Source organism: Pelodiscus sinensis, chromosome 3 (assembly GCF_049634645.1).
Source record: "Pelodiscus sinensis isolate JC-2024 chromosome 3, ASM4963464v1, whole genome shotgun sequence".
In the NCBI taxonomy this organism is placed as follows: Eukaryota; Metazoa; Chordata; order Testudines; family Trionychidae; genus Pelodiscus; species Pelodiscus sinensis.
In genome coordinates, this window is record NC_134713.1 from 89,815,493 (window position 1) to 89,829,020 (window position 13,528).

General features: G+C 39.7%; 1 protein-coding gene across 6 annotated transcripts in view; it reads left to right on the top strand.

Moving 5' to 3' along the window:
• Positions 1-13,528, top strand: part of TRMT11 (tRNA methyltransferase 11) — a 51,433-nt gene that overhangs the window by 3,639 nt on the left and 34,266 nt on the right. For 4 of the 6 annotated variants that reach the window (XM_025179656.2, XM_075924115.1, XM_014581727.2 and 1 more), the window contains exons 2-7: positions 960-1,025; positions 4,167-4,240; positions 6,296-6,377; positions 6,474-6,566; positions 7,752-7,886; positions 11,795-11,951. In XM_025179656.2, the coding sequence (XP_025035441.2) occupies positions 960-1,025; positions 4,167-4,240; positions 6,296-6,377; positions 6,474-6,566; positions 7,752-7,886; positions 11,795-11,951 (607 nt within the window). Of the gene's footprint in view, positions 1-954; positions 1,026-4,166; positions 4,241-5,743; positions 5,779-6,269; positions 6,378-6,473; positions 6,567-7,751; positions 7,887-11,794; positions 11,952-13,528 lie in introns of those variants that run through there. The other 2 variants (XM_014581728.3, XM_014581729.3) reach the window with 2 other exon arrangements.

The following is a 13,528-nucleotide window of genomic DNA, read 5'->3' on the forward strand; positions in this document are numbered from 1 at the left end:
AGTGCTTCATTTACATCCCTCTGTTGGCAGCTCTGTCTAGACGTAGCCTAATAGCACACTTGAATCTTTCTCTGGCTAGGCACATTATCTAGAATTCAATTTTAATTCTAGTGAGTGTACAACCTTGTTAAATATTAGAAAGTTTGGAAAGTGGTAAGTGTCAAAATGAAGAGCACTAGATCTTAATAAATCTATTAGGCTAATTTTAACCTAATCCCCTTGTGTATTGGAAAACTAATCAATGGCTTACTAGCAGAGGATACTTGTGAAGTTATAGTATCTTACAAAAATTAGCTCTTTTTGCAAATGGAGTAAGTAGTCATTTGCTATCCCAGTGTCAGATTTTTCTGCTATATAAAGATTAGTAATAATGGACTCTTCCTATAAATTGATGTTGGACATAAGAACTGTCATAACATTGTTGGAATTTTGTTTCTACTATAAAGTTATTGTAAATATAGTATCCGAAATAAGGCTGTCAAGTGATTAAAAAATTTAATTGCAATAATTGAGATTAATCACGTGCTCTGCTCCTTTGAAACTCTGCAGTGGCGTTTCAAAGGGGCAGTGCTGCGGAATCCCAGAATCAGCTGGAGTCCTCAGCTGATCCCAGACTCAATGCACCTGACCCTTTGAAACGCAGCAGTTGGCGTTTCAAAGGGACAGTGCTGCACAGAGCCCTGGATCAGCTGGAGTCCCCAGCTGACCCATGCATCTCTGTTTCAAAAGGACAGCAGTGTGGGAGCCCAGGGTCAGTTGGAGTCCGGGATCAGCAGCAGCATTTCAAAGGGGCAGCGTCACGGAAACGCTTCCGATTAACAAAATTAATACATTAATTGTGCTCTGTGTTAATCTCAGGCATTAACATGCATTATTTGACAGCCCTAATCTGAAATTATGGTAGGGGAACAATACTTCTGTTTTCTAAAAAATTTTGTCTTACAATATTTTCATTGTAGGAGATAGAAGCCTTGCTCTCACTTTGTGGTGGACAATTCAGCAGTGAACAAGAAATTCGTATAAATGTAAGTTGAGTCCAAATGTTCTGTGTGTGTGTGAGAGAGAGACTTATGTATTTTCTTTGTATTATCTTTATTCATTTTAAGTGATCGCATTTCAAAGATGCTTGGAAGGACACAGCATTTTCCTAAAACTTTCAATGGTGAAATTTGTGGCAGCCTTACATTAATTTCATGGCATTTCCATGAGTGTTTGAGTGCAAGTAAAGCAAAACCTTTTGAAAATTGCATCCAGTCCATTATAAAATTTTAGGGAGCACTGTAAACATCAGTGGTCAGAACCCTGTTGATTTTGGGGGAGAATTGGAAGACCAAAAGTGGGGAGAATGAAGGACATAAGGTACTGCTGCTATATTTAGCACAGTAACAATTTCAAGCGCTCTGCAATTGTCTATAGCTTAACAATACTCCTGCTCATCTTCCCAATAGAGTTTTAAATGTTGAAAACCTGAATGACTTATCTTCTAAACAAATAATGGTATGGAGGTAGATTGGGAGATCCTCCTATAGCAGTGGTCCCCAACGTTTTGGGGCTGCCGGGTGCCTGGGGGCGGGGCCGCTCACGCGCTGCGCGTATGGGGGCAGGGCTGCTCACAGGCCATGTGACTGGGGGCGGGGCCAAGCATGCGCCGCACGCCCAAAGTCAGCACCGGCATGTGCTGTGATCCCGGGCAGGGGCTGCCCAGGTTCCGTGCGGCGCCGCCAGGGCCAGGGCCAGGGCTGGCGCGGCGCCCCCGGGGGCGGGGCGAAGGCCATCGCCAGGGCTAGGGCCGGCAAGGGTACGCGCGGTGCCCCCGGGGGTGGGGCCAAGGGCATGTGCGGGGGCTGGGGCCAGGGCCAGGGCCAGGGCACGCACTGCGCACCCGGGGGCGGGGGTCAGGGTCGGCACCGGCACGCGCGGCGCATCCGGGGCCGGGGCCGGCCATGCGCCCGGGGCTGGGACCTGCCGCACTCCTGGGGGCGGGGCCAGCCCAGATTGCTCCGCGGGCGCATGTAAAGGGCCCGGCGGGCGCCATGGCGCCCGCGGGCACCGTGTTGGGGACCACGGTCCTATAGGATGAATAAGGGGGCACAGAGCCCCTGGCAGGACAGAGGAGAATGGGAAACAGAGTAATGAGGGGAGGAGATGCGTAAGGGCACACAGAACCCCCTTAGCAGTGGAGATTCAGGGAATCTTGTATTGGGAAGGGGGCGCACAGAGCCGTTGATATGGGCGTATGGAGGTACACACAGAGCTGCTAGACTTGAATAGACGGATAATAGGAGACCTTTGTGGGGAGAAGAGGGAAATGGGGGATGTGACACAGTATGGAGTGGCTCATGACCATGAGTGCCAGCCTCAGGGAAGATTTTCAAAAAGCAGCACAGAAACCCCAAATTGATTGTATATTTTGTAATTAAATTTCACCAACTCACTAAAAAGCACCAACACCTGAAGCACTATAACAGTCTTTTGATGGAGTCAGAAGTATTCCCCTTGAACGTTCCGGTCTATCTTGCAACCCAGACAAACTGGACTATGTGATAGGTCACTCTGCACCAGAAATAACAATAGTATTCAGGTTACTTGCTGTCCCAAAGTACCAGTCACTTGGCTCAGGTCAGTCATATCAAAGACTATGTCTATAGCTGATCTTGTAATCAACTAGCTAGAGACATTTATTAATTTATAAAGCAAATCAAATATTTACAAGGTTAAAACAAGAAACATATACACAAATGAGAGAGTCTTAGATTTAAAAAGGCAAAACAAGCTTCTACAATAAGCAACACTGTGCGTCCTTTAGGGCTGACCTGTGCCATCCAGTATAAGGATCTCTTGCTTTTATTTAGGAATCTTTGTTCCTGAGAGTCCAGATACAGAGAAACTGTTTTTTTTTTTAATGCTATCAGGGTTTTTTATCCATCCTCATCCCAGAATGCAAGCTGACCTGGGATAAGTTCATGCACAGGACACCCCTTCCTGGAGGGAGTGAGGAATGTAGTCAACAAGGTTTCTGTCCTTTGTTACACAATGTCTCATTTACCTTAAATGGACCATCTTGTGTTCAGGATAAGGAGCTTTTGGTGTGTTACACAATTACAGAGGTTAGTAATGCAAAAACTCAATATCACTTTATGCCATAGGCTATAGATATTACAAGTAGGATTAATACATGCAACATACTACATTAATTCCATAAATCTAAACACAGTCTTGTGACACTAATACCTGTGAGTTAGCATAGTTAAAACAGATAAGACACACTGGATTCCAACTGTGTATATGTCAATGTTCAGTGAGGTCCTTGGCATGAGGTGGCACCTGGTCTGCCAGCATCTTGGGGAAGAGGATGTACACACCTCTGGCAGAGTGGAGTTGCAAAGCATTCTTGGAATAGAGAGGATGAGAGGGTAGCACATGCAGGGAGCTTGTGGGGATGGAGACCCTGGTGGATGTAATAAGCTTGATATAGACAAGCTATGAAGTGTGTAGCTCCTTAGTTAGTACATCCTGAGGTTCAAATATAAACCCTAATACAGCATTGTATTACTATGTCTGCTTTTTACACTTTCATGTAATGTCTCAAGATACAATTGCGGGAGGGTTTGTCTCGTTTGCCATACTTGTTACTGACTAATTCTAAAAGAAATAGTGCCATCTACTGGAAGTCTTCTTTCTAAATCAGTTGAGCCATGAGAATGGCTAGCCTTTGTAATAGCAGGGTGTCCTGACTGGATTTGGGTTTTGTCACTAAATCTAACGTGTAAGTGTCTTGAAAAGTGAAAGTATTACATTTTATTCTTTGCAGTTATTTGAAGCAAATCAAGCCTTAGAAGTGGAAAGCAAGGCTAGGTAAATGTAAATACAGTTGTCAGATTACGCTTCTATAGGATTATTTGAGGAAGGATGAATAAACAAGTGAACACTCCACTATAATGCCACTTGCTACACAGTATGTATGTGTGCATTTCAGCTATTTCTTTTTAACCTCAAACTGAGTGTTAGGTCCTCATAGCTATACAGCAGTTAACATCAGCACCTGAAAAAAGGTGTTTTTTTCTTATATCTTTGTGTATTATTTTATATAGGCAATCTTAATTGCATACTGTGCTGTGATAGCCTCCTCTTAGCACTGGAATTATTCTTAATGTCTTTTATTTCAGTCTCCATTTTGGATTCTCAATATTCCTTCTGAAGACATGGCAAGAGGACTAATGAAAAGGACAGTATGTGCAAAGTAAGAGTTATAAATCATAATTTATAAGGGTAGCTATTTTGTGGCAAGTATTTTTACACTTGCAGGTGAGGTCTGTCATTGACTGGGCAAAGTCATTTTGCGTAGATTAATTCTATTACATATATTTAATTTCTTGAACTTTCCTATAAATTTAATGTGCTTGCAAAAGGGAAGTAAAAGAACAGTTTAAAATTTGTACGATTTCAACTTCAAACATTATTAATTTTATTGAATAATTACCATTCATAGTAAATTTAAATCAGAAACTCATGAAGCTTCCATTACTCTTTCTATAACTAATTCAAATTATTTTGTGGTTTGTAACAGTAAATTTTTTCTTTAAACTAAAATGACAGTTGAATAGGAGATGCAATTTTAATGTTGTTAGCAAAGTATGACTTTATTTTGCACAAACACATTCACAAACACTCTGAAAATATATAATAGATGGAGTTGCCTTCAGTGTTGAAAATTGGAACGTGTGTACATTTTTAAATGAGATATAATTGCTTGAAAATAATCCATCTTTATTTGTTAGTTTCTAGTCTTTTTAGCCTTTGCCTGTGTTCTTCATCACAGAGTACATTGCTTATTTCTTCACATTAACAATCTGAGGGCAAAGTTGTTTGGACACCATGGTTGACCCGTATCATGTGAAGTTAGTGACTCTTTTGAAGGAGAAAGGGGAGAGATTTTTTTTAATGTGTTTGGGAATATTTTTATTTTTATATCAGTTGTAGGTGACAGTAGTTACTGTGGTGATAGATAAAAGTTAAAAACTGAATTTAAAAAAGAAGTGGTAAGGAATAGCTGCTCCCTGGCTTTACTCTTCCCCTCCTGAATGATTAGTCCTCAATCTGGAGCTGTTTCCAAGAGTCATCCAGTGGCCCTTGGGAGGGGAAAGTGTTCTAGGGACCTACTTCCTTCCTTTCTTAAGAGAAGGTCATCTTGTTTTGTCTCTGCTGGTAGAATGCTGGTAGAAGCAGAGGGGAGGATACAGCCCTATATGTTTTTCCACAATTTGTGTAAGGTTGTGTCCATTATATGTCATCTTTCAGACCAGACTCAATGATAAGGGGGCTGAAAAGGAAGCCTTATGTCTTTTTGACTGCCAGTTATATCGTATATTCAGTTTCACCTATGCCATGCTATGAATTTACTTATGCAAAAGTGTCTTTATATTGAAAATATAGTTGTATTTCCGCTCGGGATATACTGTACTCTACTTCAAACAGGGTGGATTTGATTTAAATCAAGTTGATTTAAATATGATTTAAACTACTAGTCAGGAAGACTCAATTTAATCATGGTTTTCTACATAAAAGTGTGTTCTTGTGGCTTTTATAACCTTAATACATAATCTTCACAACTCAGAAATAGATGTAAGTTTCATTTTTAGAAGGTACACACTATACATTTTTAAACTGATTTATTTTGAAAAATTTTCAATTAGTTTTACAGCTATATCAGAAAATGAATGATTGGTTATTTCCTTTACCAAAGGTAATTGACGAAGATATTTATGAAGTCATTGGGAGGTGAGCTATCTCCAACTCAACAGGCTAATCATTAATATTTGGAGGACTTTCTTGCCATGCTATATTAGGAGAATAACACCAGACAGACTTTTTTTTTTTTTAACTAAAACAACAATGTTACGTATTCTGGATTTTTTTCTTCAACAGCAATCATATAATATTTTAACAAAACAAGCACATGGATTTTTTAATTTAGTTAAGCATTCAAGTTTTTTAAAATCAGGTTTGTTTTTGTTAAAATTGTTTTAACTAAAATAGTTAAATGGATTTTTTTTTAAATATATCAACAGTGTTAGCCAGGTCAACATGAGAAACTTAAATGGAACGGGTCACTGAGATCACAATTAAAAAAAAAAAAAACCCTATTCAAGACTTTCTTGTATAAGGGCTTGAATATATTAAAAAAGAAAACATTCAACATGGAATAGTGTGAAACACTTACTATGAAATTTGGTGTTTATTTTATAAGGTATCATTTTCTTCACTAACAGCGATCTTCTAATCATGGAATTTCCAGGTCTATATTTGAACTGTGGGGTCAGGGAAAATCTGCAGAGGAGCTGCATACATCTCTTAAGAACTACCCACTGGAGAAGATGGTATGTGTGTAAAAATCAAAGCTACTATTTTCACAGTCATACAGGATAGTATTGCAGTTTGTACTAACCAAAAGGTGTTTTTTTTTTAAATTTTAGGTTCCGTATCTGCAATCAGACTCAACATACAAAATATGTATTCATGCATTTAACAAAACTCTGACGCAAGAGGAGAAAATTGAAAGGATAGATGTAAGTGTGTTTTTTTTAAAAATCTTATTTTCTGCTTAATTTATTCATATGAGTACTGCAGTGTTAATGCATTTACACATGAGCTGGGATTTTCAAAAGGGTTTTCACTCTAATCTGTTTGACATTGAGTGGGCCTAACTCACTTAAAATCTATTGAAAATCCATCATTGTTACTTTTCCTAGTAGATCTCTCTCCAAATCTTTTTATGAAGAAAAACACACATGACTCTACCTATTTTACAGACAGGGATACTGAGGCACAAATGTATTACGGCCAAAATGTTCAAACTTGGATAGCTAAAGTTGGGCAATGTATTTCTGGCCACAACGCCTCTGGAAATCTGGCCACTTTCAGGTGCCTTTACTTAAGGCATTTATGTTTGAAAACTTTGACTTAAGGGTCTTGCCCAATGTGATAGGAGTTACCAGCAGAGCTGGAAATAGTCTTCTGATTCCTAGTCCTGAACCTATTTTGCTGGACCATGCTGTGTATTCATAATTAGAATAGTGTTTTAATCTAGAAGAATTGGTAAATTAATGTTAATTTTTGTCTGTTCTCATGATCTTGTAGAGAAATAGTGAATACTGTACTTATGCAAAATGTTCTGTAGTCTTTATAACCACCTGTTTTATTTAGCTTATTGAAATGTTCACTATTAATGGTGATTCTAATTTTTGTAGTGTTGGGTTGCAGTGAGGAAGTTCGGTCAAAACTCCTTCAGTTGTCACACACAAGGGAGTTGGAACAGGAATCCTTTCTCCTCTTCCTCTTATGGCCAGAATATTTTTTTAAATGGCTGCATGTAATATGACTGAATTTTAACACAAGATACTTAGTGTAGCCATAGTCTTTACCGAGAGCTGGTATGTTTTGTCTCGACTTGAAAAAACATTTTAGTTTAAAAATTCCATAATTAGTATTCACACTAGGTCTCTTTAGAAGTAAGAGGTGCTCATTTAATAATAAACACAATGGCTCCTGACCTATCCTCTATCCCAAACCATTCAGACTTTCTTTGTACATCAGCAAGAAGGTAAAGAGTACAAACTCAATCTTCTTTGTTTCCTTCCCATTTTTTGGTAACTTTTAATGCCTTCTTAATCAATACATTTTGCTTTTTTTGTCCTGATTTATTTAAAAATATGTCTCGGGAAGTTTAAAATTTGTTTTTCCTATTTATACAGGCTCTGGGATTTCTGCCATTTGACGGGAAAGTGAATTTAAAAAAGCCAGAACATATCTTCTGGATACTGGAAGATTATGGAATGGACCCTAACAACATTCCACAAAAACCTCTTTATTCATATTTTGGTAGATGGGTGAGTGGAAAAACTATGTTACTTCTTAATATTTAGCATAATCAGAAAAGAGTTTCTAGCATCATTATTTAATTTTGCATTTAATTTCTAAAAAAATAAAGAAAATTTAAAGTTTTAAAGAAATAAAAGTAAGATAAATTCACTGCTTGGTGTTTTTTTTTTTTTAAACCATTGCTAGTTGTTTATGCCATCCTATACCGCTGGGATGGGCAGTATCTTTTGCAAGGGTTCATTCCAAGAATATTGGTTCAGTGGCAGAAGCTCTGGGCAGGGATTTAGGTTCGGGGTCTGGGAGGCAGTTTGGGTCCAGGCAGGGGTTGTTACTTGGGACTAGGAGATTGAGGTGTAGAGGGGGGTGCCAGGTGCAGGCTCTGGCTAGGAGGCACTTATCGTAGGTGGCTGCTGACGGATGGTGCAGCGGGGCACTCAGGCAGGCTGCTTGCATGCCTGGATGGCCCCACGCTGTCTAAAGTTGCTAGCTTCTGAGCTGCTAGGGCAAATGTGTCTCTGGGATAGGGGACAGCAGGTGTCTGCTTGCTGCCTGTACCCGCAAGCACCGCTCCATAACTCCCATTGACTAGTTTCTGGCCAGTGGGAGCTGTGAGGATGGTGCTAGGGATGGGGGCAGTTGCACAGAGACCCGATGTTGTTCTCCCCTCAAGGGATGTTCAGAAACACACTAACCCCAGCAGCTGACCATGGGGGTGTTTGGGGAGTGGCGTAGCCAGAGCCTAAGCAGGCAGGGAGGGTGCCTGAGTGCCCCGCTAGGCTGTGGGACATAGTGAAGGGTCATGGTGGTCCAGAGGCAAATGTTTGGTGGGCTCAATTTGGCCCATCGGCCATATTTTGCCCACGCCTGATATATAGTAGAGTGGTAGCACAGAATTCTGTGAATCTTTATTGTAAGTTTAAAAAAAAAAAAAAAAAAAAGGCAGATTAATTCATCAGTCCAAATATTTGGGGCAAGTTTCTGCAAGGCATAATATATGCTTAATAGTACTACCCTGCCTCTCTGTGCTACCCCCAGAGTAAAGAACAATGCATGCCTAAAGGCATATGGAGGGAGGTGCATGGCTAAAGCACTATTCTCTAGGGCTGTGTCTAGATTACATCCCTCTTTCGACAGAGGAATGTAAATTAGACACTTCGAAATTGCAAATGAAGCCAGGATTTAAATTTCAAAAAGGCGCTATTTGAGGTTTACAGGATCTTTCGAAAAAGGCTTCTATTTTCGAAAGAACCGCATCTAGACCGCGGTTTTATTTTCAAAATAGCACTTTTTTGAAAGAGTGCCATGATGCGAATATGCAAATGAAGCATGGGAAATTCAAATCCCGGCTTTATTTGCAAGTTCGAAGTGTCTAATTTACATCCCTCTGTCGAAAGAGGGATGTAATCTAGACGTACCCTAGCTGTTGCAGGCCCTCTGAATAACTTGCTGAAATGCTGGATCCCAATAGGGCATACCTGAGGCTGTTTTATCCCACCATAAGAAATCAAAGTATCCCCACACTTCAGTAGGTGGGATACAAAGAAAAGTAAAATTTCCCCAAAATTTATTTGCCATGGGTCCATATATCTGCAGCCTGGAACCTCAGAAGTTGTGGATTAGTATAAATCATAAGTTAATATTTGTAGAGAAGAACATTGGAATTGCTGGATTTTGGCCCCGTCAAACACTATATTTCAAGTATTGCCATGTTTTTTAAACTGGCTGGAACATAATTAATCTGATCCATGTTCAAATAAATGTCATTTGACTTGTGTTCAAACTAGGGATGTTAGCTATTGTGTAATTGAATAGTTGTGTAACTGCATGAAATTGTAGCAGTTACGCGATTATTCAATAGTCAGCCATTCTGCTCCCGGACCCACTCCCAGAGAGCCCCCACTAAGGATGTTATGGACTAGTCGACTGTCCGATAAGCAATTGCTTATCGGATAGTCGAGTCAACTAGTCAATCCTCTTCCCCCCGCAGCAATGGGAGGAGGAAGACAGGGTACTTTAAAGCAGCAGTGCCTCATGGAGCCAATACTGAGCTCTGTGCGGTGCTGCCACTTTGAAACGCGGATCCAGTGCTCATGGAGAGCCAGCTCTTCCCAGGCACTGCCTCCCACTCTCCCCCTCTCTGTCCCCTCCCCCCCCAACAACTGCCCTTGATGCCCCTAATACAGAGGCAGAAATGGGGCGGAATGGTGTAGTTGATGAGATTAACTGATCAGCCCCGGGTGATTGGTTAACCATGTGGTTGTCTGCACAATGACATCCGTAGTTCATACAGCAGTGTCTTTCACAACATCGCCATGTTTCAATCACAATGGTGTATCAATATTCTATCATGCTACCTAACTGTATTTGTATCAGTGAATCCTGGGAAATCTGAACTAGTCCCTTGGACTGCTTTAGCAAAGATAGAGCATTCAGAGGTAGAACCAGAAGTACCTAGGGAAATGTGCTCTTGGATGTCCTTGTGCAAAGACAATTAGAAGGAAGGAAGACCAGTCAACCTGTTTACACAAATTGTGATAAATGCACATGCCCCCAACCAAATAATTAAGATCTGATTGTAAGAAAATAATTGAGACAGCCTGGACTGCTAGCAACTTGATTAGCTGGCAGCTACCAAGAGTATTGTCCACATTTATCTGTAATGTAGGGAGGGCTTTGAATTGCTGTAACATCGTTAGAGGCCTGAAGTTATTGTCCCATCAGTACTGGCTTTTTTCAATATTTAAACGTAGTAGAATCAAAACTAGGCTTCTGTAGTTTGGCCAGCCAGTTTGTATTGGATCAAACTATGCTGGGAGGTAGTGAAAGAATAATGTTATCCTGTGCCTTGTTGATTCTGTCCACATTTTTAGAATCGGAATAGTTGACATTTCCATTAAAAATGTTTGCTATTTTTCAGCAAGTTCTGGTTTGAAGACAATTTGCTTTCAATAGCATTTAAACATGGCTGGAAAACTAGTGTAGATGGTACCTTAATGTAGAACTTAAAGTGGTTTATGTGCGTAGCCAGGCATTTTCATACATTAGTGTATTTGAATAGTTTTACATTTAACTTTAATTCCAATTTTTTGTATGTAACTGGGTGCTTTGCACGTGTAGGGTATGTTTGCAGTGCATCTGAGCAAGTCTCTCAGCTCATATCTACAGACTTATGTTAGTGGTGCTCATTCTAGTGCATTAAAATTAGCTGTGTAAACACTGCAGCTTGGGCTGGAGCATGGCTTTATCCCTCCCCAAGCTCACTCCCAGATGCAGTGCCTTACATGCCAGAAGCCTTACCCTCTTTCCTAAGGAGGTGCATCTGAATGGGGTCAAATAGAAGGAGGAGGGATAAGAGAATTTCAAGGACTGCCAAAGAAAGCAATCCTGGCAGTGGCTTTTGGTGATACCTGAGGGCAGAGACTTAAGGCTAGTAGGGTAATTGCTTAATGTTTTTATATATCTTTTTTGTGTTGTGTGGAAGGTTGGAGAGGGAAAGCCCTGTCAGAAGGGCCTGCAGGACTGATCAGTTTTGTGGTTGTTAGGGGAGCCTTGAAAAGGAAGGAAGAAGGTTGAAGGTGGGGGCATGTAGAATGAACTCAGGTCACAAGGGGGTGCCCCAAAGGGAGCTGACATTATTAAGGGTTAGTAATTGCAACATCCCTATAACTGGTGTATAGCCTCAACCCTGAAATCTGTCTTGATGCAGCTTTTGTCTGGGCATTTTACTAATAGCCCAACTCTTTGATAGAAAAGTCTCATTTCTGTTTTTTTCAATGGATTCAACTCAGGTGGCATGATATTCAATGAAGAATGCCTGGTTTTCTGTTTGTAATGTAGTATAATTAAAGCTGTATATTAGTCTTCTTACTGTTACATCCAAGGACGTCCCATTGACTTTTTAAAAATGTTTCTACAGATTGCGGATGGGCAAAGGGAGCTTATTGAGTCATACAGTGTAAAAAGGAGACATTTTATTGGGAACACAAGCATGGATGCCTGCTTGTCTTTTATTATGGCAAATCATGGGAGAGTAAAAGCAAATGATGTCGTGTTTGATCCATTTGTTGGAACAGGTATTTTTTTCTACTGCTGAAAAAAAGTTGGAAAATTGAATATTGCTTGCTTTATGTATATTGTGTGTGTGTGTGTGTGTGTGTGTGTGTGAAAAGTAAGTTCTTTAATGGAGGGACTTCTTGTTTGTTTGTACAGTGCTTAGCACTGTGAAGTCCTGTTCCATGACTAGGTGCTGCTACAGTATGAATAAGAATAATTATAAAATCAGCTGCTTAGTTATGTCCCAGAGTCCTGCAAGGGAAGTGGCTATAACTTCAGGAGGACTGGGTAGATTTGCTGAAAATGTAGCCCAAAATAGCTTTTTAATTCTTTATTTACCTTGGGTAATATTTTAAAAGTCCCTTAGTCCCATTTTCAGAAGTTATTTAACTGTTGAAGATCCAAAGTGTCACTAACTTTCAATAGAATTTAGATTCCTAAATTATATGAAATTTGATATTAGACTCCTACATCATTGTAGGAACTTTTAAGAAAGATTATATATTCTTTAAGGGTGGAAATAATGAGCTCTTCCTTGTCCTGGGGAAATTAAGTAACAAAATTGTGCACTTCTTTCTGTGGCTGAGGTGGGTTATTTTCCCCCCCTCTGACAAGTCAGTAGGGGGAGCTTTTATTCCATTTATTGGATCATTTGTGAAGTACTCCTTCCTGGATCTTGTTTGAATTTGAAATGGAGAAGTCTACATTTCAGGATGTGCCACTGAAGTGCATAAAAATAGATTATGTAAAGATAATTTCATCAGTTTTTTTCAAAGGATATAGATGGAGGGCAGTGGATGTTGCTTACCTGGATTTCACTAAGCTTTGATCAGATGTGCAAAAGAACCTAGGGGAACAAGAAATGATCTAAAGGTAGCTGTGTTAGTATGGAAGAAAGGGGGAAGGTAGTGTGTGTTTAACTGGCAGAAAGGATCCAGAGAATGAATGTTAGTAGGTCCTCAAGAATTTGAGCATGGGACTGTGGGGAAGTTGTAAGACTGATTCTCTTTATTATGTGTAAATGTGACTTGGAACATATCCTGACTATAGTCCCTCAGTGTTTTCAGTTGATACAAAGCATTTGTTAGTTTCATGTTTTGTACTATAATCTAGCTCATGTGGTTACTTAGATTTTTTTTTTCAGTCCACACTATCATCTTTTCAGAAAGAACTTCTTCCTTGTTCTTGTTTTTTATCCCAATCATAGATTGCCAGTGTTTTTGGGAAGGTAAAGTGAATTCGTTTAGGCTTGTCTTCTGCTACTCTTGTCAGATTAATATAATTACAATACTTGTGTTTAAATAAAAACTAAAGTTACAAAGCAACTGTTCAGAGGGATTAATCAAGAAGGGAAACAGGTGACTCCTCTAGGGTGAGTAACCTTGTTTTTCCTAGTTCCAATTAACAATGAAAAGTGGAGAACAATTATTTTTTCTCCTCATTTTTACTTCATTTGAATTTCATTATAAATGAAATGGCATATTTAGCATAGATATTTAATGCATGTTAAGAATGCATATATGGTGATGATTAGCAGTTGATGAATGTAGCTGTGTGAAACTCCTCTTCACATTACAGCTAAAGTGAAAAACTTATC